The 25,000-nt window shown below is 53.1% G+C and overlaps 1 protein-coding gene across 1 annotated transcript in view; it reads left to right on the top strand.

Moving 5' to 3' along the window:
- LOC126576932 (protein patched) overlaps nt 1–25,000 on the top strand; it is a 34,213-nt gene that overhangs the window by 1,276 nt on the left and 7,937 nt on the right. The window contains exon 1 of the mRNA XM_050238250.1: nt 1–1,336. This exon is cut by the window's left edge and continues 1,276 nt beyond it. Within this exon, the coding sequence (XP_050094207.1) occupies nt 1,199–1,336 (138 nt within the window). The 5' untranslated portion in view covers nt 1–1,198. The remainder of the gene's footprint in view (nt 1,337–25,000) is intronic.

The raw sequence follows: 25,000 nt of genomic DNA, 5'->3' as shown, positions 1-25,000 counted from the left end.
GCAGAAGGGCCCAAGGGAAAAGCGGAGAGAAGAAAAGTGGTAGAATAACACGACGAAAACGACGACAAGGAGAGAAAGAAAAAAAAGCGAACCAAAAGGGCAGAAGAGGAAAAAGGGGCCACCACCACCACCGCCACACCACCGGTGCAGAAGCGCAGAGCGATAGTAGGGGCCCGAAAAGGCGAAAGAGCGAGCCGAAAAAGCGGAAGGGCCACACGAACCAACTCCCTCTCGCCACCTTCAGCCCTCCCCCGAGCGGTTAAGATCTCCGGATCGACGGTTGCTGATGCTGCTGCTGCGTGCCCGAACAGCAGCAACAAAGTCGGCGGCGACGAATAGAAAGAAAAGCAAAACAATTCGTGGAAAAGGAGAAGCGCATCATCGGGCGGCCGTGTGCGCGAGAACGAGACACGAGAAAGTAAACAATTTCGGGTTTGTCGCGCTGGAGTTCTGACCACCCGACCGACCGACCGATCGACCGTTGTCGTCGTCAAAGGACCCAAAACCATCAGGCGGTAGCAGCGTACCATCCGTACCGGGCGCGTTTTCACAGCTTGCCGTGTCATAGTGTTCTGTTCTGTTGGGTGGAAAAACTGCACGAGGAAATCGTAGCAACCATCGCCGTCGTCGTAGCCGTCGTGTAAAGTGTGTTTTTTCGCGGTGCCTCTCGCTGGAGTGGAGTTTGTCTCGGTGTCTTGTCGTGCTCGGTGGTGCAAGTGGTCGATACTTCTGGAGTGCTAGGAGCGCCTAGAGAAAGAAGGGAGAGTAGATAATAGTGTGAATTCCCGTGGTACCCCCGATAGGGCGACATGCCGAGATCGGAGAAAGTTTTCCGTTTCCGAGTGTACCGTGGTGGTGAGTCGTCGTCGCGAGCAGCCGCCGCGTGCCTGTCCGGCCAGCAGTGAGCAGAGAGGGGCCCCCGGGGGTGCAAAAGGAAGGCCCAGGGCGATGGGTGATAAGTGCGCCGAGATTCAGTGAAGGAAAAAGTGAAGTGAAAAGTGTCGCTGAATGAAAGCGTCGTCCTGCCGGTCCGTGGCAGAATAAGCATATAGCAGCAGCAGCAGCAGTAGCAGGCCTTGCTTGCTTGTGACCACACACATATACACGCACACATACATACACACCGCGAGCGCGATCCGCGAATCCTTGGCGTTCGATCACAGACGCAGGCGGCCACAGCAACGTCAAACAACAAACTATGGTGGTGCCAACGATGGATAGCTTACCGCGAGTACCTGACACCCACGGGGACACCGTGGACGAGAAGCTGTTCTCCGACCTCTACATCCGGACGAGCTGGTTCGATGCGTCGATCGCCCTCGACCAGATCGAAAAGGTAAGTTCCCATTAGGAAGTTCTATCATGTGGATTAGTCATAGCGGAATTCTTGGCCTAGTCATATCGAGACTCAATTCTATCCTCTTGAATACCTGCTCCTTCCATGGAACTCTCGGGAAAAAAACGGTATCAGAAGTTCAAGATACGAAATTCCGTAGTCAGTTGTCCAAGATCTGGACTTCTGGACATCCGGAGGCTACGAACGGGGTACGTGTCGTCCAACAACGGCTGGACGATTACGATGCGGACGAGGCCAAATCCCGTAAGACCGATTTACTACGGATCTTTAACGGCCACGGAACGAAAACAACAACAACATCCAACGGCATGAAATGAACGGTGAAGGGCATACTACTCGGACCCTGGCCTGGGACATTGTCAGCGTCTATTCTCTCCACTTCTCCGGTCTCTCTCTCTCTATGTCCCTCCCTTTGCCTTTCCAACGTTGAACGATATTATTCCATTAACCATTACAACTCAATCTACGACGGCGCAGTGTGGTGGTCCCTTGGGTTCCCTTCTCTCTCTCTCTTTCTTTGGGTGGACGTGGGATAGTGGGGGGGGGCGAACAACAACAGCATAAGGGGGCTCGCGGGTCCGCTTGCCTATTGCTTCGTGGCGTGGCTCGCCTTGGGTTCCCCTTTTACCTTCCCCCATGTGGCCGTGGGCTGCGGATGCTGCTGCTGTGATCGCGGTCTGTGATCGGACGTGGCGCGCAGAAGAAGTTGTATGATCGACTTCTCAGCAGCAGCAGCAGCAGCAGCAGAACGGGCAACAGGCCAACAGGGCATAAGCGTCTGGCTCTGGGGGACCAAAAAAGGGACCGGCGTGAAGGGAAAATAAGACATTAAAAGAAATCACCTCAGCTGCGCTCTCGCTCTGTCTCTCTCTCTCTCTCTGTGGACCGATCGTTCAGACGCCCTCTATCTCTCTCACGCTACTCTGTCACGGTGGTCCGGACTTCGCCGCCAGTCTGTCCCGGGACGGGATTGTGTGGGTTTTTCGGGATTTTTTTTTCCTTCCTCCGTTTTCGGGTCGCCCATCGGCATCCGAATCGGTTGATTATGCTGCTGGCAGAGAGGAGAGGCCCCGACACAGAAAAAAAATCCCTTTCGCCTAGAGGGCCGGCAGCAGATGCAGAGGAGGGAACTCGGCTCAACGGGACGGCGCAGCCTGGGTGTGGTCCCAATCATTGTGTTGCACGAAGAGGAGACCCCCGAGGGGCATAACTTGGACCATCCCGCGCTCACCTCGTCTCTAAGCTCTATGTCTCCTCTCTCTCTCTCCTTCTCGCTCTCTGCGCTTGGTGGTTTATGTTGTTGGATTGACTTTGGCGATCGTGGCACACAACGAGCAGCTCGCTGTGTGCTGCTGCAGCTGGATTCTGTCGAATGTTGTTGTTGTTGTTGCTGTTGTAGGTGGGCGGTATTCAGGTCTCCCTGGAGGAGGATTAGAGTATTTATGGCTGTTCGTGGTCTCCGTCCTGACGTGCTCTGGTGTATAGTCGCGTCCCTGATGATCGCGTGATTCGTCGCGAGATTTGGGGATTGCACTCTTCAACTCTGTCTCTCAGATCTGACTCCAGTTATACGACAGGAACCCACCCTCTGTTCTGTTCCCTAATCAGTTCCGTTGTGGCCGTTTAATGTCTTTAACGTGCGCCGTAAGTACACAGAGCAGCGACAAGCGATAGCGCATCTTGAATGAAATCAGGCCCGTTCAATGAATGTGACTGGCTCGCTTGGCGGCTTGGTCATCAGCGTAATTGGCTCCGTGACTGTTGTCTGAGGGGCACACGTTCCCTACACACACAAGGCACGCCGTCAGCTGATAAGAGGCCCCGTCGTAACCGGTCAAGACAATGAACCATTCAAGCGGACCGCGAGTGGCACGAGCAAGGGGCGATACGTGCGATGACTGCCTAATACTCTGGCCGCGAGCATCTTCAGACGTGCCGAAACGGAGGGAAACGGTGTCACAGACCAAACAACTAAAGTCTAGCCATCAATCTAGTCCAGCCCTGGGAGGGTGATCCTGAGCTGCTACAATACCCGACCACGGCGCACCCTGTACTCGATCAAAGACAGTGCGCAGTTTTACCGGGCCCGTTGGAGACCGTTTTATGATTTATCGATTTCGCCTTGACGACTGGTCGACCGGGGGGGGGGATAATTCATGGAGTACGCCACGGTATGTACGCGTCCGTGCGTACGTGTCCATTGGAGCAACTACTGGAGCCGTAGCGATTGCTGGACTGTGTCTCCATTACAACCAAGCAAGGGAGGGGGGGGGGGGGGGGTTGCCAAGCGAAATCTCGGCCTGGGCCTGGGCTGTCTAATGGCCCCGCGGCAGTTACGGACGTCAAAATAAAAAGCCAAGACACACACAAGACGATCATTCCGAGAGCGCGCCGACAAGAGGCGCGATCGTTAAACGTGTGTGGAGCTGTGGGGACACAGGATTTGCATTAGAGATGGAATTGTCGTCAGCTAGTTTTCCTGGCTGGCTCTGGCTCTGGTTGGCTAGTGGCTAAAGGGATACGCTCGCTGCTCTGCGACCATCTGTTCAGCGATGTCGTAATCAGTGCTCCCAGGGTGGCCGAGCTGAGAGTAGACTACGGTTGAAGGCACTTCGTTGTCGAGTCGATATGGATCGAAATCCTCGTCCTCGTTGTCATCTGGAAGTGGCAGTGAAGTACCAGGATGTTCCCAGTTAGCACAGTGGGCCATTAATCTAAAATATCACACAAAGAATTCTCGTAAGTTCCAATGTTACGTGCACAAACGGGGTGAACTGGCTCTTACGACACGGTCCGTAACGAGCAACCAGCACCAAATACGGGATTTATCACAACGATGGCATCTGGGCGCGTACGTCAAAATTCGGCTACCGGATTCCAGGAACACCACTGGAACCCGGCCAACGGCCTGGTACGGATCGTGGGCGGTCAGTAGTTGTACGATTCATAAATCCACGGCCCACCAGCCTAATCCGGCTCACCATTCACTCCGTTATCTACGATCAGGGTGCGTGCCAAAATGAAATACAAATAAAATCAGAAAGCTCTGCCATGTATTCGGATTCGAAGCAATTGCGCACGGCGTGTGAAGTACCCTGCCATGTTCCAAAAACCGAATTCAAGGTTTAAGGAGTCACCTCCGGGAATTGCGTTTGTTTGTTTTTGTCGGAATCCACAATCTGTAAATCAGTTCGCTCTCTCTTTCTCTTCAAATTTTCTGCGAGTTTTCTGCGAGTACTGCAGCAGTTCCTGCGATCTTCGTCTTGCATCTCTTGATGGACAATATTCGGTTTAGCCTTCATTTCAGGCCATCTGGATCAACAACAGCTGGATTTGTGGTGGTGGTGGCGGCTGTGGAGCGAGCAAAACATGCGGTCCCTAATGAGGGACATGGATTGTTAATGATTGTTCACCAGCTTTGGAACCGGTGGCCTGTTTGCTTCATTAAGCATTGTCCTTAGTGAAGATCCCTGTAGTTCCGCACCACGTTACATCGGGCTGCCTCGTCAAAGTCTACCCGACTGCAATCAAAACAAGGAGTTTATAGTGCAATTTAGCTCTATTAATTATGATTACTGTTACACTCTGCGGCGATTTATCTTACTTGGATACAAACGCCTAGTGGCCTCCTGTGTGGCCTGAGGTTTACTAAAATTGTTTTTTTTTCTCATTGCGAATCTTCGAGCGATCGCGCAACAGCAAACGGCGGGCCACGATCCGATGGAATTCGATTGCGCTGCAATTGCATTTGTCGTAATTAAAATATTGCAAATTTATCCGCCTTCTTTATGGGGCTCTCTGTGGCGACGGACGTCTCTTCAAACCTTGGTTTCCAGCTCCGGTGAATCCAATCAGCCCCAGTGGAAGCAGCCGGGCAACATTTCTGTCAATTACTTCTCTTGGAGCCACTCTGCGCTATTGGGAACCTACTGCATCGAATCGGTTGGTTGGTTGGTTGGTTGGTTGGTTGGTTTGTTTGTTGCCTTGGGACTCCCCCCTTTTACCATTAGCTACACCTCACAGCGTGTTTGTCTGCATTGTCGACAGCTGCAGCGTCTCTGTGCACTCCGTGCAAGACAAGCCGCGTCACAGGAAAGCGGAGGGACACGATTGATGTGGTGTGAAATGAATTAAAATTCCCATTTCCATACTAGAGTTGCGGCGTCGATGTACCGTGAAGTCGCGCGCGCGACACGTTTCGGCGGCGCATCCATCCGAGCGCAATTCCGCGCGCGCGCGCGATCACTCACGGGGCACCCCCCCTTTCTCTCTCCCTCTCCCGTCATCCTCGCCGCTTTTGGTGGCTATTATGTTTCCTTCGTGTTTTCGGATGGATGCTGCGCCTCCAACACGGCAGTACTCGCCGTGCAATCCTCTCGATCCGTCTCCGTTGATTAGGAGGATGGCAGGCAGGCAGGCAGGCGGCGGAGGGACTCGCGATCGCGAGTTTCATTGATTGCGCTTCTCCTCGGGCGCCGTAGGTCAGTGCCGACGACACCCCGGTCCCCCTCTTGGCACTGATTTGCGAGCAGAAAGTTGACTGCGAAACAATCAAAAGCAAAGAAGCAGACGACGATGGCAGAGAGGGGGTGGGCGAGCAGGCAGGCAGGAGTGTAATGTTTATGATCATGATCATGAGCATGATGATGATGATGATGATGATGGTGATGTTTTGCAATTTTCCATTCACGGAAATTATTTATTTATTATTTGTTTCCACCCTCTGCACTTTTTTTTTCTCTTTGTGCGCGCGCAGCACACATTTCTTTTGGAACGCGGATCCCCCCGCTCCTCCACAACACACTCGACGCCCGCGGTCTCAGCATCTGTCAGCGGGCACGATGCGTCGTGTGCGTTCATCCGCTGTTGTCACAGATCGCGATCGCGCGGTGCTAGCTGTGGCATGAAGTGTGGAGATCGCCGTCGCCGCTCTGGTGCCGGCTGGCAAGGGTGGAAGAGACCATATTTGGCATACAACAGACCGTCTCTCGTGTGTCCCCCCCCCCCCCCTCCGCTTCACACCACGTGCTCGCGTTGTGTATGGCAGTCTCCTGTTGTCAGTATTGTTATTGCTGTTTGGTGGAGAAGCGAAGAGAGAGACCGAGAGGGAGGAGATCGCAGAGAGAGGTCGCGCCGTGGACCACCCGGTACGATCGCGCGCGCGCGCGCGGTCTTTCGAAGGCGAAGCGAGATGGCAAGCAAATGACGCTCTCGCTTCACCTCGCGATCAACGCGCGCGCACCCCCTTTTTCTTTGCGGTAGTGACAACTCGACTCAACTCCGAGTGTCAAGCGTCAGAGAATAAACGGAGCAAGGAGAAAAGGGTCTGGGGGACACTTTCTCAATTATATGTCACAAGCGCACGCCAGAATAGAGCATCCTTTAGAGGGGGGGGGGGGGGCTTCCTGGCGATGATGAACCCCTTTTGGTGTTCATTCGTGACCTGATCGATCGTTCGATCGATCGATCCTCGATCGTTGTTGTGTTGTGTACGAACAGAAAGCGAAACCTCTTTCTCGCTCTCTCGACACGATCTCACGCATACTCGGAGTGCGTACGATCATGCATGCAGGCGATCCTAATGTGGAGTGCGTAGCGGTTCGTGCATGTGTCTCTGTGTCGCCGCGGTTGTTGCGTATGTTTTCATTCCACAAATTTCTCCAACCTTCTCGCACCTTCAACCCTTTCTCTCTCTCGCGCTCTCTCTCTCTCTCTCACACGTACACGCACGCACACAAGAAGCTCTCCTGCCACCAAACCTGCTTTTGACATCCGTCGCCTGTCGCCGCTGCGCTGCGCTGCGCGATCGATCCTCCTCCTCCTCCTCCTCCTCCTCCTGCTCCTTGTGCCGGGCTTGTGCGTGTGTGTGCGTGTGGGGGTACTGGGACCGCCGATGCGGTAGGTCCGAATATCAGATTAAACAATTCCTTCTTCATCTTCTTCTTCAGCTTCGGCTCTGGGAGGAACCGGAGCACCCCGAGAGGAGAGAGAGAGAGAGGCACAAGGTGAGGTTGTGTGCCCCCCCCCTCACGCCGTGTGGTGGCGCGAGGCCGCGAGTATACCGCTTGAGCCTTGAGCCCCCGTGGACCACATTTTTCGAATCGCGTATCGTGTTTTTTTTCCTCCTTTTTTGTTGTCCTCTCATCTCGTCGATTCCACCGCGCTACGATCTTCATCTCTCTCTCTCTCTCTCTGCCTTCTTCCTCTCGTCGTCTCTTGCTCTGTCGTCTCTCCATCCCAGTTCGGATCAGATTGTTGTCGTTTAGGTTTTACTTTTCTTTTTATTATTATTTTTTACTCACCCCTTTCTCACTGTTTCCGTTTCCTGCTTCCCTTCTGGAGCCAGGAAATGAGTGGCCACCAAGCAACGGTAGCACCGGAAGTGGATTCCACTTGTGCATTTCTTCTTCTTCTTCTTGTTATTTTCCCCTTTTCTTCCATCCAGTCAGAGGAGAGATCTGTCACTTTTGGGATTGTTCGGGCACATCCTGGCCTGGCGTCCCCAATGTTGACTTTGCCTGCATCAGGATCACCTTGAAATTCCACTGGCAGCGGGGAGGCCCCCCTAATGAGAAGGCTAAACACGACCAGAACACGAGTTTCGAGGGCGATAGAATGGAATGTCGAGCCACAGGGCAGCGAGCGAGCACACACCAGAGGCCACTGAAAACAACACAACCTCAATCGCTCCACTCTTTCACCCCCTTTGCCCGTTCCCATTCAATTAGCGACCAATTGACAGTTCTGCTCAATTTAGCCCCTCGTGGAAAAAAGTGTGAACTGTCAATAGGAGCAGCAGCAGCAGCAGCAGCAGCCGCTAGTGTGCGTGATCGGTTTGGTTTGGGTGGGGGGACCGTATTTGATCAGCCGTCTGGCTAGATCCTCTCGATCACTTGTGCTGGAAAATGGATTCTGGGATGTGCCGCGGGAATTGGGGAACTGTCACTCGCCTCCCACCCCCTAAACAACATTCAGTTGGTTTCGTAGATCATCGGCATCACACTTAAAATCTGCGGCTGCTGCGGCTGTTGATGGCTTCATCTCACGGTTTGTGCTGTGTTGGTGTCTGCCTTCGTTCTACTAAATAAGTCATTACCGATTCACCGTTCCATGCCTTCCCGTACCATCGTCGTCGTTGTTGAAACCACTCGCCAACGAAAAAAAAAAGAAGCAAAACAAAGCGATCAACCGGCGATCAGGGCGATCGAGCCAAAAAGGGGGGGGAAAGGAGAGAGAAGACATGGCACGACGATGGCGGCGACGACGACGACGCCACCCGGAGAAGGAAAGACGGAACGGACGGAACGGACGGAAGAGAAAAGGGTTCCAAAAGAATGCGCGTGGAATGAGGGACCGGAGGATAACTATGATTTCTTAATAAGTGAACGAATCGCGACGCGACGCGCGGCCCAAAGGAGTAGCGGCCAGCAGCCAACCAGCAGCGGCTGCTGATGATGAACCGCGTGCCGCCGCGCTCTAGTGTGTAGTGAGCGATCGCGGCGATCGTATAGCGTTCGCTACCACCATTCTCACCCCCTGTCGATCGAGAGGAGGCAGCGAGGATCTAGCGGGACGATCACGCGGTTCACAGGGGGGGGGGGGGGGGGTCGAGAACTCCCTGGGCGGTCTGTCGGGGGAGCGCCGGTATAACAGCCAGATTTATTGTTATTCATTCGATTCGCTCGCTCCCTCTCCATTCCTCTCTCGCTCGCTCGCTCTCTCTCTCTCTCTCTGTCGCTCGCTCGCGATCAGTCTCTCGATCAGGCCCCCCCCCCCCGGTCCCGGTCCCGGTGGATGGATGGATGGATGTTTGCTGGTCCATTGGCTATTATATCCTCTCTACCGTAACGGCCCACCACGAAGCAATGATGACGACCGCGCCGCTCATGATGATGACTGTTGTGTGGTGGGGTTGCCACGTCGGAGATGATGATGATGATGATGCTGCTGACGAGTCTTCATCAAGAAACGCGCACTGCGGTGGATGATGAACTCCTCTCACGCCCGGTTCCCCCTGGGAACCACCAGAAGAAGGAGGTGGCGATGGATGGATGGAGGAAGAAGATCGCCTCAACGCAAACAGATACACACAGAGACCTCACGATGGGTCGGGCGCACACCCTGGTGGCCGTGCGCGAAGGCCGGCCGGACACTGGCCAGCTTACCGGAGCACCCCCGGCGGCTCCCGGTGGTGGTGGGACCGCAAGCAGAATAAACATCTTAATTATATTTTATTTCTTCATCGACCGGAACCCACTCGCACCGTCGCACCGGCGACTGGAAACCACCGCGCGATCATTAGCCGCCACCACCGCCGCCACCGTCTTGGAGCAAACAGAGAAGAAAAAAAAAGCATGAGAGAGAAACGGAGGAGTTTTGTTTTTGGACCGGACACACCGGCCCGTACACTGCCGCCTGGTGTGGCGCTTGCGTGTCGAAGCGAGAGCGAAAGAGGGCGGGGGGGAACTCAATTTCCGATCAATTGGCCGGTCACCACCACCGTTGTCGTCATTTTGCGTTTCTTCGTCATCTTCCCAAACAACAGCAGGGCCTGAGTCTCGTGAGATGGCCCCAGGGGGGGAGAGAACGGTTCGACGATGTCGACGGCGACGATTCGTCATCCGCTGCGTGGAGTGTTGGTTGAAATTTACGAAATCAAAAATCGATTAATGTTTACGATCGATCGAGGCGGGCTTTTTTTTTCTTCGTTTCGTTGGTTGGTGTAGAGGGGTTGAGGAGCCCACATCCGCGCCCAGAAGAGGCTTTTTTTTTTCTTCCCGTGGAGAGTATTGACTTCTGCTGGTGACGTTTGTCTCCCGGGATTGGACGTGTGGCCTAGATATTCGTTCGATGAGTCGCCCGACACGCAGCATGCAAGAAGGTTACGGTGTTAATTGCCATAATAGAATGGACATTCCTTCCTTGCTCACTTGAACTCTTGAGGATTTTTTTTTTTTGGTGAAATTTTGTTCATTTTTAATTTTGAAATTTGAAATCATTTTTATCCATTTCCCAAAACCTTCTTTCTCTTGGGCGCCATTTTGTGATCACATAAATCAACTCCACTAAAAATGGTTCCCACTTCTTCGGCTAGTGTTTAGCGATTATGATTTACCTACTTCACAGCAATCACAGCATAATAATCCGCTTCCAATCCGCACGGCGATCATAATGATGCAGAGCGTCAGAGGGGGGAGATGTTGGATGTTGTCGGCCACCTTTTGAGCTGCTGCACCCGGCCCCTCCCCCAACGCCACGCCACGCCACTAATGGTGCCAATCGGTGCTCCTCCATCGCTCGCGCGGTTGCTCGCCCCCCCCCCCCCCCCCCCCGCCCGGGTACTTTGATTGTAATATCTCAATTTATGTTTTGCGCTACAATCTGCGCCAAGACGACGACGGCGACGACTGTGGCGGCAGCGGCCTGGTTAGCAGCTGCATTTAAATTGAGACATGAAACAGTCAGCAGCGCCGTCAGGTTTCTCCTGGCATTCGCCTGGCATGGACCGCTGGAACAACAAGCGCCGCCAGCGCGGTCGAACCCATGATTGCATGGTACTGCCGGTACCGACGTCGCGGCGTCGCCGCTGTTGTTTGTTGCGGTGGCAGGCAGGAGGATAACAGAGGGAACGATCGCTCACGTGAGCTGAAGGGGAATGGTTGGAGTAAACTCTCTCGATGCGCGTACTACTGCTGCTGCTGCACGATCCCACGATCTTGGCAGACCCGTCATGCCGTCAATCGTGAGGAAACAGGGGGGGGGGGGGGGGGGGGTCCCCACAGGAAGAGCGGTATGTCGCAACGGAGCCTCAGTTATCAATGTTTCAACATACTCTGCATACTGATCCTCCCGGGGTGGAGCCACCTGGGACTGTGGAGACATTAGTTCCACAAACTTATTTAAAAGTTTTTTTTTTCCAAAAATTACCTCAAAGTCCAGGACCCTTTTTGGGACGAAATCTGAAGCAGTCCAGTCGCTCTGTTTTTGAGGAACACGAAACGGGAGCAACTGGTCGTCAATTTAATACCCCAAGGCGATCGATCGAGGCAGCAATCATCTCTCTCTCTCTCCGTCTCCTTTTTCGCCTTCTTTCGACTTCCCGGGGACTTTGGATCACGGGCAGGCGGGCGGTCGCTCGGTCGTTCGGTCCAACTCCTTCTCGCGATGTCTCTTGGCCTTGCAGCAGCAGCAGCAGCTGCTGCCGTGAGCTTAAGCACTGTGGTGGCGGTAGCGATGGTGGTCTATTCAACAGAAACCGATTGCATTCTTCCTGCGCGCTCGAACTTCTCGATCCCTAGCTGTGCGCTTTGGAATGTGCCAGGAACATCGCCGGAGCTCAGACGTTTGTCAGGTCGCCGGACTTGAACGGGGACTTGTCCTTATTTACGCCATTTCCCGTTGGCTTTTTGGGTGGCAGAGTGTACCTTCGATGACGGTCGTGCCCACATCGTGGGTTGGGTGTTTTGCATCTCTCGGCGGTCTTCTACTACATTTTTTTTGCTTTTGGGATTCTTTAGCTTCATTGGTCTAGGGTGTTGTATGTGCTTCAAGATCTTCAACTCAGTAGCAGGAAGTATCATTGTATAGCATTTCCAACCCCTTTTGGCTAATGGAAGAAGTGTCTCCTCGTGTCTATACTTAGGAATCCCCCATAATTAAGTAAAAGACTTGATTATCATTGGAGAAATATAACACAAAACGCTCCTCCAATTGTCACGCGCATTCTTCGCGCAGTTCCAGTATCCTCAAACGAGGTTGTGACCTCAAATCCGACCGACACACCGCCACGCCAAGACCGGACCGCCATACGTGGATGAATTTGCATCTTGGCAGCGCAATCCAATCATTTGTTGAAGTCCCTCGGTTGTGGCCCGCATTTCACCTTCCACGCTCAGCCAGTCTCCTTCTTCTCCTCGTGCTGCTTCCACTTCCTGTGTAGGTTTTTCTGTCCCAACAGCGACCCCACCAGCGACCAGGAAAACGGAACGTTTTATACCGGAGCTCACACCGAGATAGATCGATCGACTTGGATTGGACGCGCGTTGCGCTTTCTATTGCTTCCCCGCCGTACGATCGTTAGAACGAATGTTCTCGGCCCCCCCCCTTTTTTTTTTGTCTGTTATTCCTTCGTTTCCTTTTACTCGCTCGCTACGTTCCTGGGGCTTCTCTTCCCTTACTCGCCACGAATGCGCGAGGCCGCCGCATCCTTCTGTGCGATTCGTTCCAGCAAACCGAACGCGAACACAACAGCTGCGCTCTGGTGTGGTCTCAGAGGGGACTATGCTCGCGCTCTCTCTCTCTCTTTCTCGCTCGCTCTGTCTGTCTGTCTGTGTGTTGGCACAGACCACCAACTGATCGCACTGATTGCTAGTGCTCTGTTGCTCGGCTGCTGCTGCTGCTGCTGCTCCTGCATCGCGGCCTTTTTTTTGCCCAGCAATTTTAATGTCTCAATCTCACCGTGAAGAGATTGACTGCTGGTGCTGTTGCTGTTGCTGCCTGGTGGTGGTGGCACTGATGAAGTTGTTTGCTATTCCCCCTCTAGCCCTTTTTTCAACCCCTCCCGGGTGATCGTCGTCAGTTGTGGTCGCGCGTGGACGACTTTTGCTGATCGTCCGGCCGCACGGGGAGCGCGCGCGCGCGCCCTACAATCATTATGTGCTGGTGCTACTGTGTGTATGGTGGGTGAAAGAAAAAAAAAACAAAATCCAACTAACCTCCTGGCAGCACCACCCTGGCACAGGCCGGGCCTGTGGCCGGATGCTGTGGCGTCAGCTGTCGCGGCCACGGTTCTTCGCTCAGCGCTGGAACCAAAACAGGAACTTGCTGTGGTGCTCACTCGCGCCAGATGATTGCCCTGCTCGCCGACCCCCCATTTGAGCGGGTGGTACCGGTGGGTGGAAAAGCGACGAACGAGCGAAGCTGACGAGGGAAATTAAATGAGTTCTGTTTTCTTTACCTTTCGCCACGCAGTGCGGCGCGGCGCGGTTGCTGTGTGTTGATGTTGGTGGGGAGGATCCCCCCTGGGAGGGGGCGGGGTTGTTTACGATGTCGTCGGGCGACGCCGATCGTCGCCCAGCGGATGGGTGGCCACCGACCACCGATCCCTTTCGAAATCGGTCGTTTCACCCTTGATCTTTCCGCTAGCTGGCTCGCTGGCGCACGCAAACTCCCGGTTCCATAAGAGAGACAGAGCACAATGGATCAGCAATCCAGCGGCTGAAGAAGATGCCAAAAGCGGTCACCGCTCGCGATGCTTCTTTTCGTCTTTTGGGGAACTCCCTCCCCTCCCCTCCAGGCGGTCCATAACAAATCATTCGCCAGCCCGAAATGTCATCCCCATCAAAAGTTAATGCCGTGCAATGTAGCGTCGGTGGCGGTGGCGCTCACAGCCGACGATCCCTCCCCTCATTAGCGATTCATAAATTATCGAAATTGATGCGCGGCGGTGGCGTGCGCGCTCGATGGCAAGGTGACGAAGGATGGGCGCTACGGGATTTGCATACATTTGCTATGCACGAAGAAAAAACAACATAAACATGCCTAAACCCACCTCTCCACTGCTTCTACTCTCGCACCAAAAATGGAATACCAATTGGTGGTGGTGGTGATGGTGGTGGTGCTGGAGGTGTCTGACAGCTCACTCAGCTCTCAGTGACAGCTAGTGGACCACGCGATGCGACGATCGCGTTGTTTATTTGTTCGCTCTCGACCACTTTTATGGCCGTTGCTACTCCTTTTGCTGCTGCTAGTAGCTTACATACTGCTCATCAAAATCGTCACAAATGTCATCGAGAAGATCCTCACCGATCGATCCTCCTCTCCCTCTCGCTGGTGCCAGTGGTGCGAACAAACACTCTTCTCGTGCACTCAAAATGGAGGCTACTTGAGTTGTTTCACTTTTTTGGGCAACATTGGAGGACGCGTGATCCCCGTTAGTCGAACCAAAGTGAACGCTAACCTAGAAACGTGTAACGACGGACCGACTGTTGGGAATCCATTTTGAAACATTCTTTCCGTCCCGTTGGTCGAAGCATGTTACTGGCTGGCTGGTTGACTGGAGGATAAATTATTGCCCAGCGATGGGCAGCAGATTAAATGTGTCATAATTTATGGTTCGCCCTCCGGTGTGTGGTATCCATCCGGCTAGATAGAACCCCGCAGGAGACGGGACGAGTGAAGCCTCCCCTTTCGATCGTGCGCGTGTGGTCACCGCCTCCGGTGTGTGTGACTTACGGTTGTCGTCCAGCGCACAAGCATAGCGCACGGACCGGAAACGAGAATAAGAATGAGCCTGATTGGGGTGCGCAGGCGTGTATTTGTGGGGGGATATGAATTGTCGTTGAGCTTCGATGTAGAAAAGGCTCTCGGGAGGGAGGGGGGAGGAAACTCTACACCGCCACCACGAATAACCACCACCCGGGTACGGGTCTTGGCGCGGCTCTCTAACCCTGTTCTTGTCATCCGATCACCGAGGAAGATCGATCGCTTCACCCACCTTCTTGGGGTTTACCTTTTTTTTCGGGGAAGAAAGGAGCAAGAGGGAAGAAAGGAGCAAGAGCATTTGAAACATTGTAACGATACCGCGACTGGCCTGCCTGCCTGCCTGCTCGGTCGTTCGGTAGGTAGGTGGTAATCTAATAAAATTTATATCCAACCAATTTCTAATCCCACACAATGTCTCTAGGTCCTCCCCCTTCACCTTCAAGGCAGGCAGGGGCGGGCTTAAAAGGCAATCGAAACCAAAATGTAAAGTAATCCATCCCCCAAAAAACTGACGTCTACGAGGGCGTGCGGCTTGGGTGTTTCGTTTAAAGGAAGTGGAAGTTTCTTAAGCATACAGTCGATAAGAGAAGATCGTCTGGTACGGCATAGACACCAGTTTGGAGATCATTTCTTGATTAAAAAAGGAGTAGAGCCCACACGCATACAAGGCTAAGGTGGAGAAGGAGTTCATCTTTGAAATTCCAAAATTGGTATCAAAAAATCTCCACCGACTCCTCTAGGAACCCTCTGTTCCATGGCTCGTGCTTGGAGGGGAACCGATCTTCAATGAATGGACCCGCATCTAAAGATGGGCCTAGTATCATTTCGACCGGGAAGGGATCTTTCCTTTAGGCGACACCCTCGTCGAGCATGTAGTTAACCGGCGGAAATGGGAACTTGTTCTCCATCAAAACAACGACAACAAAGCACACACAACGGTGGAAAGCACTGAAAGCAGCAGCATCCCGCCCTAGACGTCGTACAAAGATCGTTCGTGATCCCAGTCGTTTCCTGTGCGCTTCCCTCGGGAAAAAGGCGCGGGCGCGCGCGCACCTCTAGTGTGCTATCGATTTCATCACGACCGCCAGCCAGGCAGCGGAAAACCACGAGTAATGTGAGAATCTTCATCAATCTCCGTGACATATTAATTAGTCTTCTGCTCAGCAGCGAGTTCCCAAACGGATGGTGATACGCTGCAGGCGGCCGAATGAACGAAACGACGTCGACGACGACGACGACATCCGCGATTGGCACATTCGTGTTCTATTAATACGCCACGTGCTTCAGTCGGACCCGGGGGGGGGGGGGGGGGGGGGTGGCTGGATTGGTTTCTTTTTTTGGATCCATCCTTTTCCGAGCTTTGTTACGCTCGCAACCCGGAAACCGTGGAGACTGCTGTCGTGGCGAAAGAATTCGATTCTCTCGACTCGGCAGAGATCGCTCTAGCGTGTTGAACCACATCTTTCTTCCTGCGATGTATCACAAAACAGATAATTAGCGACGACAAGAAGGTGGCGTCGTGCCGGTTGAATAACATCCGGTTTTTCGGTGCAATCCTGGCTTCTCGAGTGGTCGCGAATGTGCGTCGCGTGTGCCAGACACTTCCGACAACGCAATGACACGGTGTATGTTTGTGTTACCGCGTTTGAAGGGTGATGATGATGCGTGGTGCATGATCCCAGATTATCCCGTTTGTTGACAGTGGCTCGACAAAACGTGATTGACACGCGCCGCCCCACCCCAAAACTGTAACATAAGCTAGTCTTTGCGCTTGAAATGACAAAGAAATGCTTACCTAGAGCTACATACGGATGGGCTAGTTGTTAAAAAATTGACAGAAAAGAATCTCAATCGCAGGGAATTCGGAATGGATTTATTTGAAGAAATTTCTACAAAGTATCGCGAAGTGAGGTGCTTCTTGTTCTTTCGCCTTCTCTCGTTCCAACAATTACGGCCAGTACGTGGTAGTCATCCTAAAACCCAACGGAACACCATGGTTTGGAGCCGCCTTAATAGAGACATTATCTTCATGGCGCGGCGTTGCTTTTTGTGGTTGTGCTGCGTCGGTCCGATTCGCTCTGGTGTGTATTCCAGTCCGCCAAGACACCGGCCACAGCGTAACTGGCGGTCCAATTTTACCGAAAAACATCCGAAATATGGACCACATAATTACTACAGAGAGGGAGAGAGATCCAAAGCACAGAATTATGAAAACGTCTCTCCGGACGCCGTGCCAGGCTGTCCGCGGGGCCCACGTCCTCTATTCTTCTCCTTTTTTCTCTTTCTTTCTGCCATGTCGTGTGAGGAGTATGACCATTTCGTTCGGTTGGTCTTTTGGTTTCCCAAAAAAAGAAAAAAAAAGAAAAACAGGAAAAAAGACCTTCAAGGCACGCACGCACGCCAACCGCAAGGGGCGCGCATCACGTTTCGAGCATACCAGCATTCTATTACGGCGGTCCCGGATACGGGCCCGGTGGCCGCCCCAGGGACCTGCCCGAAGCGCTCGAAGACCAACCGCAAAGTCCGGAGCTGTATTAAGAAATTATCGAAACATAATTTAAAGGCGGCCAGCCAGGCGGTGTTCCCTTCCCTTCCTCCGCGGACCTGGCGGGAGGTTCCTTCTCAGGCTGGTCAGAGGCGCCGCTGCGGCAGACCACACTGGTGGGTATCATCATCCAGTTGGCATCCAGTTGGCAGTAGCCACAGCCGAGAGAGAAGGAAGCGGCAATCTACAATCGATTAGGGCGTCATCAGGGCGGCACTCTTTCTGGGTTTCTGGATGGACCATGTCTATGCCCTAACCTTCTATCTCACTGGGTCTCATCTGCTGGGTGGGTTCTGCCTTACATCATCATCATCATCATCATTCTGATCTTCATCACCATCATCACAAGGTGGGGATCATCTTAGGATGTCCGAATGTAGACATCATCCATCAGATAGACAGTGGAGGGAACTGAGCTCGATCCTCGTCCCAATAAAGACCTGGAACTAATTCCCTTCCCTTCTGCCGCTTCTAAAACTGTCGGACCTATATCCTCTTCCTCTCCTCTCGTCCCGGCGGGCCCCGTTGGCGGTGGTACCTCCAGGAAATCGAGATGTATCGAGATCATCGCGCAGGATAAATGTGTGAGGATGTTATTTCCCTCTGTGACCATTCCGGCGAGTCCATGGCCAGCAAGTGCACAGAGACATTGGCAAAAGTACTCTCCTCTGCTCTGTTGTTTGTCATTGCTTCTGCACTATTTCTTTTCCCTGTTTTTTTTTCCTCCTCCATTCTCTGGGGATTCGACTCTTTCTCGCCACGACCGCGCTACCCACATCAACTCCCGGAGTCCGGAATGGGGGAGTGGGCGTCACCTCGTGTGCCGTCCAGAGGTCCCTTTGCGACGAAGACGCGAGACCGACCGCCCGAGGCAGCAGTGCAAGATTGTAGTCGGAAATAGCGGGCCGAGCTGGTGGTTCGCTAGAATTTCTTCATTATTTTCTTAAACCACCACAGGGGTCCTGAGCCTTCGGGGTTTTCTGTGTGTGTCCTTTTTTTTTTTTTTTGGCGAGCCGCATCTTCTTCTCCTCCTTCTCGTTCCATCCTTCGCTGAAGGCATAAAAGGACTCCTAGTTTGACTTCTGAAGGCTTCGTGAGGTCCCGGATCGACCGGCAAGATGGTTGCCACAACGCTGGTTAGGTTTTAAGGGGCTGCTGGGTTCTTTCGTAGAAGTCGCAAAAACGACGACCGGTGGCCCGGTGTTATCCTTTCCAGCGTAACAAGTGTGTGCGCCCTTTTTACACACTCGCTACAGAGAAAAAAGAACATTGCCAGAGGGGAGGCGAAGTGTTTCTTAAGAACCGAAAGGCGAGAAGCGTTACAATGGTCCTCTCAATGCGCTTCGCAGAATTGTGTGAAAAACACTTTGGGAAATCCGTGTACCGCAAGACTTCCAATCGAACTCACTCACTGCTGGTGTACACACAACACATTTATGAATTATGGGTCTCAAGGCCCACAGAAGACTTGAAGAATCAGTAAATTGAGATCACGTATTCGGGGTACGTGCATCCAACATGAATGCGCGTAGAAGGAAGGAATGGTCAATGGTCCGAAGCCCTCAGCCTCCACCGGGATGCCCACCTGGAATTCCAATTTATTGTAGCCCACCATGATGCCAGTCCAGTCCCCGGCGCTGCAAGTGAAGCAACCAAAAGACACGGCCCGTCGCAAGGTTGTAGAAGGGCTTGGGCTCGGCATGCGTTTGCTGGCCTGGCTGGCTGGCTGGCTGGCCGGTCGGTCGGTCGGCTAATTGCTAGGTAAGAGGCATACATTTCCTTAATTTCCTAGAATTTGACACAATTTCCTGGAATCGCCGGGGAAACGTCGGACGTCGAGGAAGGGTCTCGGAGTCGCACGCACGTACACGCGTGCTCTGGGTGGTTTGGCTGGCGGCCACCAGTCAACCGGTGGGAATGTCGGGAGGAGGGTGTAGTGAAACCCACCACCTGGGTGACCGCGCAGGACCACTCTGGAGTCGGCGCACGCTGCTGCTACAACCGGTTCGTCGGTGTAATTTTCCCAAACCAAATCAACTTTCCTTCCTTCACGTCGCCGTCGACGTCTCGCTCGCTCGCTCGCTCCCGATCTTCTGTGTTTCTTCTGCTACTCGTTGCTGCTGCTGCCAGCGCCGGCGGCGACCGAGGCACACGAAACCTCCTCGGACCCACGGAAGGGCAAGATCACGACGACGACGACGACGACGACGACGACGACGACGATGATGTTGATGAAGTTGTCCGACCAACAAATGGCGAATACGCGAAGACAGCTGGTGGAATGGGGCAGGGCCGCCGGGATGCACGCGTACGCGCGTCGTTCCTCTTTTTGATTGACGACTAGTCGTGTGGCACGGTGAGGATCTACCGTTGGAATTCAAATTTTACTGGTGCAGACTCACGGAATCTTTACATCATAGACCAGTAAAGGGGGGCGACAGTGGACGTAGAAGCGAGTACGAGACGATCCTCTGGGAATTCCTGGACGCCCGAACCATATGGTGGCGTGGATTGAGTGAAATCGAGAGCTAAGAGATCTTTACACTATTCAGCATGCTTAAACAATTAACATAAAAATGTTTGCCAACCACCGTTAAGCCACGGTCATTCCGAGATGAGGAACCTTATGTTAATGAACGATGATACCTGGGCGTAGACCTGTGGAATACGATATGATGGTGAGGTGCCGGATGATCGGCTTCTCCCTGGACGGTTCTTGGAAGAATCTTCTCCGATAGAGGGAGTCTGCTAAATTGTGTGCAGCTGCTGAAGGCTTCATTAGTTAAGCACAAGGCCAGCAGAGTGTTGGGTCCGCCGCTCCCCTATCACAGGGCGCGGAAGTCACGAAGTTGATCCTAATCAAAGGTGATCCTTGGATTTCATTGAATAAATTCCTCACCTTTCCCCCCGAAAAACGGCTTCGAGTTTCATCTTCAGCTGCCATTTTTGGGCGTTTTTTTTTTTTGGGAAGGAATGTGTGCTCTTCCCCTAAGACACTCCCGAGACTCGCTGCCCGCAACCGGAATGCCGGTCGATCGGTTTGGGCTTGCGGGCGCGCACCGCACCACCGAAACATCTGCCGTTAATTGAGAGCTCTCGATGGACATAAATCGACGGCGAACACACTCACGTGCCGCGGCCAAAAAACACGTAGGCCGACGGACCACTCTAAGCGAGGCCACTCGTCTAAACCGCCGTCTTTCCATTCCATCCCTTCGTTCTCGGTACATCTCTCTGCACCTTCCGGGGATTTTCGGTCTCCCGATTGGTTCTGTTTTACGTTGGACGGTCCAAAATGGAATTGGTCTCCTTCTCACAACGAAAAAAAAACAAAATCGAAATGTATCTCCTGACGGCCGCCACGGCACATTCGGCAGTAGATTGGTTTTGGGTTCGGGATGCCAATAATTTAGCAATAAATCATCTTCAGCCCACAGCTGCCGCTGGGCCGAGTTCTGTTGGGGCTGTGGAATACACGAGAAATAGAACGCGGGAACGCCCCGCAACGATGGCAACGTTTTTTTTTTTGCTTTCGTTTAGTAGCTATGAGCAGAGCACGATCTGTGTCCCGGGGGGGGTACGCAAAATGGAAGATTGGGCCACAAATTACCAAATGCCAACCGGAATACATGCTTGGTTCGTCGTGATTTGCGCCACGGAACGAATGAGCACGGATCCCGAGTAGGGAAGTTTTGCAGGATCAAGACCATACAATAAGCAGTAAAACGTTTCCTCATTTCCTTTTCGAATATTACCCGCTATATCATGCACCGTTTGCCATTCGAAGACGATGGATTTTCTCTTTCGATTTACCTTCGCGGCGGGAACAACTCAACTCGAGGATCTCCGAGAGGATCGATCTTCAATAAAACACTCCGGATCATCCGGCAAAAGGGCACGCAGCACGTTTATCACTATTTATAGTAGTTGCAATAACGGGACACATGCCCACCGAGGTCAACCTTTTTTCCCTATCGCTAGTGTCCAGCTCCTCCTCCAGCTAGCTCAAGGACAAGCTTATCCCCCTGGTAGGTTCGCCCGCAATAAACGTCCGATCGTCACCGGTTACATGAAAGTGTGTCAATAAAGTTGTTGACCAGTTAAGGTATTCGCCATTTGCACGCCACAATTAAAAGCTACAGCCATGGCCGCTGAGCGCGCGGAATCCAAGGGCTGTGCGGCGAAAGTAAACGAATCCTGTTGTATCGAAGCTAGTCGTATACAGTTCGCACCATTCTCCTATGGGCAATACGCGAGTCACCGGATTACCCAGGACCTTGTTGTCCAGAGGGATAAAACTGTTGCCCGGATCGGTGGATTGTTGGCCATAAAGCCGCCCTCTTGTAAGCCTCAGAGACCATAAATGATCAGTCACAGGGGAACTCCCCGGGGTGTGTTCCTTGTGGCCTTGCGAGTCGGAATGGAAGGTCAATGGGTGGTGTAGTAGTAGGGTGCGTGGAATGCAATAACCATAAACCCCTCGGTCCCGGGCCTTTGGAAATAACGGAAACGACGGTGATTTGCCCGGGGGTTAGGGTAAACATTATATATCCTGATCATCCTGATGTGACTGTTGTGTGTGGGTAACCCAGGCTTATCCCAGGTATTTGTCCGGCGTCCAAAGAGAGAGAGAGGGAGAAGTCATTTTCACCTTCTAGCCCTTCTATTGCCTCTCCTCCCCCCCGAGATGCGAGTGCTTTACCTTTGAACGATCAGACCGGCCGGCCAATGAAGGCCACCATCACCGACTTCGAGGGTGGTCATCGACAAACCGGCAGAGAGAGAGAGAGATATAAGGCTCTGTCCTCTGGGCGAGGCTTTATGCTGGATGATCTTCCGCTTCGCCTCGAGACGGCATCTAGAATTGCTCAATGATCGTAAAGGTTACACACTTTAGCCGGATGGAAAAATGGAAATCAACCAACACTCCTCTCCTGGCGTCCATCCCTCCATGAAAATCGTCGTCAACCAAGGTGGTCGTGTCCAACCCTGCGCCGCCGTCGCCACCGTGGTGGTGAAGGTCGTTTCACTCGAAATGAAAGCCCGCGATACGGACGGCCCAGGGTGGCCAGCGTTGTTGAGAGCTCGATGCTCGTGCGCTTATCTGTTGGGGGCTCTCCCTCTCTCTGCGTCGGGACAACAAACCCTAACCTCCGGTGGTACCGGGGGAGGGGGACCTCCCGCGGGCACGATTCAAAACCATAAAAGCCATTTGTAAGAGGATTCGGAATCGGATCACCGTTGGCGGAGACTGTTTTTAGATGGCGGCGGTGTGGCGGTGTGGCCGGGCGACGATGAAGATCGAGAGGCTCTGGGTCCAACGGGGGAAGGTGGATGGTGGCTGTCTCCTAAAACATGCAAGCCCAGCGAACACATTCGTTTACCATTTGGGTGGTTTTATGATCCAGCCACAAACACACAAACACACAGAGACATGATCTCGAGCTCTCTGGATTTGTGGAGAAACCTGGACAGCTCAAGACCGAAAGCGAGAGAAGCGCGATTAAAGCGCGAGCAGCTCAAGAAGAAGATTAAGCTGTTAGCCGTAGATTGACGCTGTTAGGAGATTGGGTGGGGGATGGAGGTTGGTCAGCCTTCTAGCTATCTATATCTGTTTCAATGTCTTCATTAGATTCCCCACGACGAAGTCAGCAATAGGGGTTGGGGCTTTTTTTTGGACGAGATATTCCACCTCAAGGTTTTTGGCCACGAGAGCACATTCCAACGTACGGTCAGCAGGATCATTTATTATCACAGCAGGGTAGCGAGGATGCCAATTCAGAACAAATTCCCGGGGTCATCTATAACGAAAAAAAAAAAACTCTTTTCCCTTAGAAAAGAAGTCTTCGATATCCTCCCCGAAATCCTGGCTGTGGCCTATCCTAGCCGATGCAACTGCTGCTACTGCTACAGCCGGCATCTGGTTACCTAATTCCTAAACAATCCATCATGTCAGCACGTCCGGACACAAGGACAAGGCGCGACGACCGGACGCGAAGCTTTCCAGGAAGGCACAGGAAGTCATTAACGCCAGACCGACGACGGCCTGGTCGCCGTCATCTCGCTGGCCAGCATTGGTGTTGTCAGATTACGCCGCCTTACTGCGTGCCTTTTTGCCGCTTGGCATGTTTTTTTTTTAATTTTCTCAACTTCGCACCACCAGCTGCTGCCCCGAAGGAAGTCGGCTAGCCGCTAGCTCTAGCCGGCTTCAAAAGGCTCTCGGCGCTAGACATGCATGGCGACGAATGGTGTGTGTGGACACTTCAAAGCACCATGCAGAAAAGAACTGGCCACAGATGCGCCGTAAAAAGATGAATGTCATTTTCACCGGCACCGGACTCGGCCGGAATGGAGCAGCGCAGTGCAGATGCACTCGTGGACCTTTAATGTCTGTATTCCTTCGTTACCGTCTGCGTCTGAAGTAGCCGCAGCGCAGTCCCATCGCTGCCAAACGTTCGCCCGCAGGGGGGGCCTTCGAGGATGGCAAACGAACCGAGCTGGAACGACATCCAATCATCCGGATCGCCGTTAAAAGCGTAAAACATGCTGTAAAGATTTTACGATTTATGGCGATGACCGATGGAGCCCCCGAAGGGGATGTAGGGGGGAAAAAGGGGAAGCCGGATTCTGCTGCCGCCGGCGTCATCGTCACATGTGCCCAGAAGTGGCACTGGTCCGTTCGCCATTCTGCCCAGTAGCTGTGGCGCACTTCTGCCCCATGTCCTCAAAGTTAATTGCAAGTTAAATGTTAGGCCAACGTCGTCTCGCAGGCGCCTTCCTGCTTCCCCAAATGTCCACAGAAATTAACGCGCACACACGCCGGATAATGAGCGAAACGGGGAGCGGGCTATTCAATTTTATGATCACCGCATCAGCGCATCGTGTAGACGATGTTCTTGAATTTCCGGGAATCTGGTTGCTCCCCTAGTATCCTTCTATCGGACGAACCACTGAAAGCATCCGATCGCTTGCAATTAGAAGCGTGACAGGACATTTTGGGCCCGTAAGTCCAAGAAGAACCTGTTCGCGGTTACTGGGGCGGTCGCTCGGTCCCTTGGCGCCCCAACTCTTCCCGGCAGTGCCCCGGCGACGATAATGAGCCTTGGTGGGGCGCCCCATTTCTACATTGTTCGTAATTAATGTCCATTACCTGCGGGACCGCACCAAGATATACCCCCCCGGCTCTACTGTTTTGATGTACTGTTGCACGTCACTCCAAAAAACCGGATTGCTGTAGGACCTCGGTGCCCTCCAAAGCAATTATGGCTTGTTGGTCGGTCGGTCGTACAGCAGGAGAGAAGGGAGTTGCACCCAGTGGCCACATCCATCATACCACGCCGACCTGTGTGTGCTGGTGCGTGCTGTGCGTTCCAAACTCTGGCGTCCGTGTGCCACTGTTTGTGATCGTTTGATATCCACGGCACGGTGGTCAGTGTCGGTGGGAACGGAAATGGAATGGATGAATGAATGAAAGTAGCGATTGCAGTCACAGCCAACGCTACCTCGGGCAGGTTGTTGGTTCGTTCGGTCCTCACCATGGGCCACATCCTGTCGTAGACGAGTCGCCAGGTCCGTTGCGTATTAGAAACCTGAAACCGGGAGGCTAAGTCTTCGGCTACGATAAGGGAAGTTTCGTCGATGTATCTAGCACGTACCATCAGTAGCCTGGCGACAAACAATGGGTTGTCTAGTACCGTATCTCGATGTCGATCCTGCGGATCTACTGGTGGTGCATCTTGGGTTCGCTCTCCTTCGATCTTCCCTCCTCCCAGCGCTGGCAGCTTTCGTGTGGTATTGTGGCTCTGAAAGTGATCTCCAATTATCCCGTTACCACT

This window comes from Anopheles aquasalis, chromosome 3 (assembly GCF_943734665.1).
Source record: "Anopheles aquasalis chromosome 3, idAnoAquaMG_Q_19, whole genome shotgun sequence".
NCBI classification, from domain to species: domain Eukaryota; kingdom Metazoa; phylum Arthropoda; class Insecta; order Diptera; family Culicidae; genus Anopheles; species Anopheles aquasalis.
This window is presented reverse-complemented; position numbering and strand designations above follow the sequence as displayed.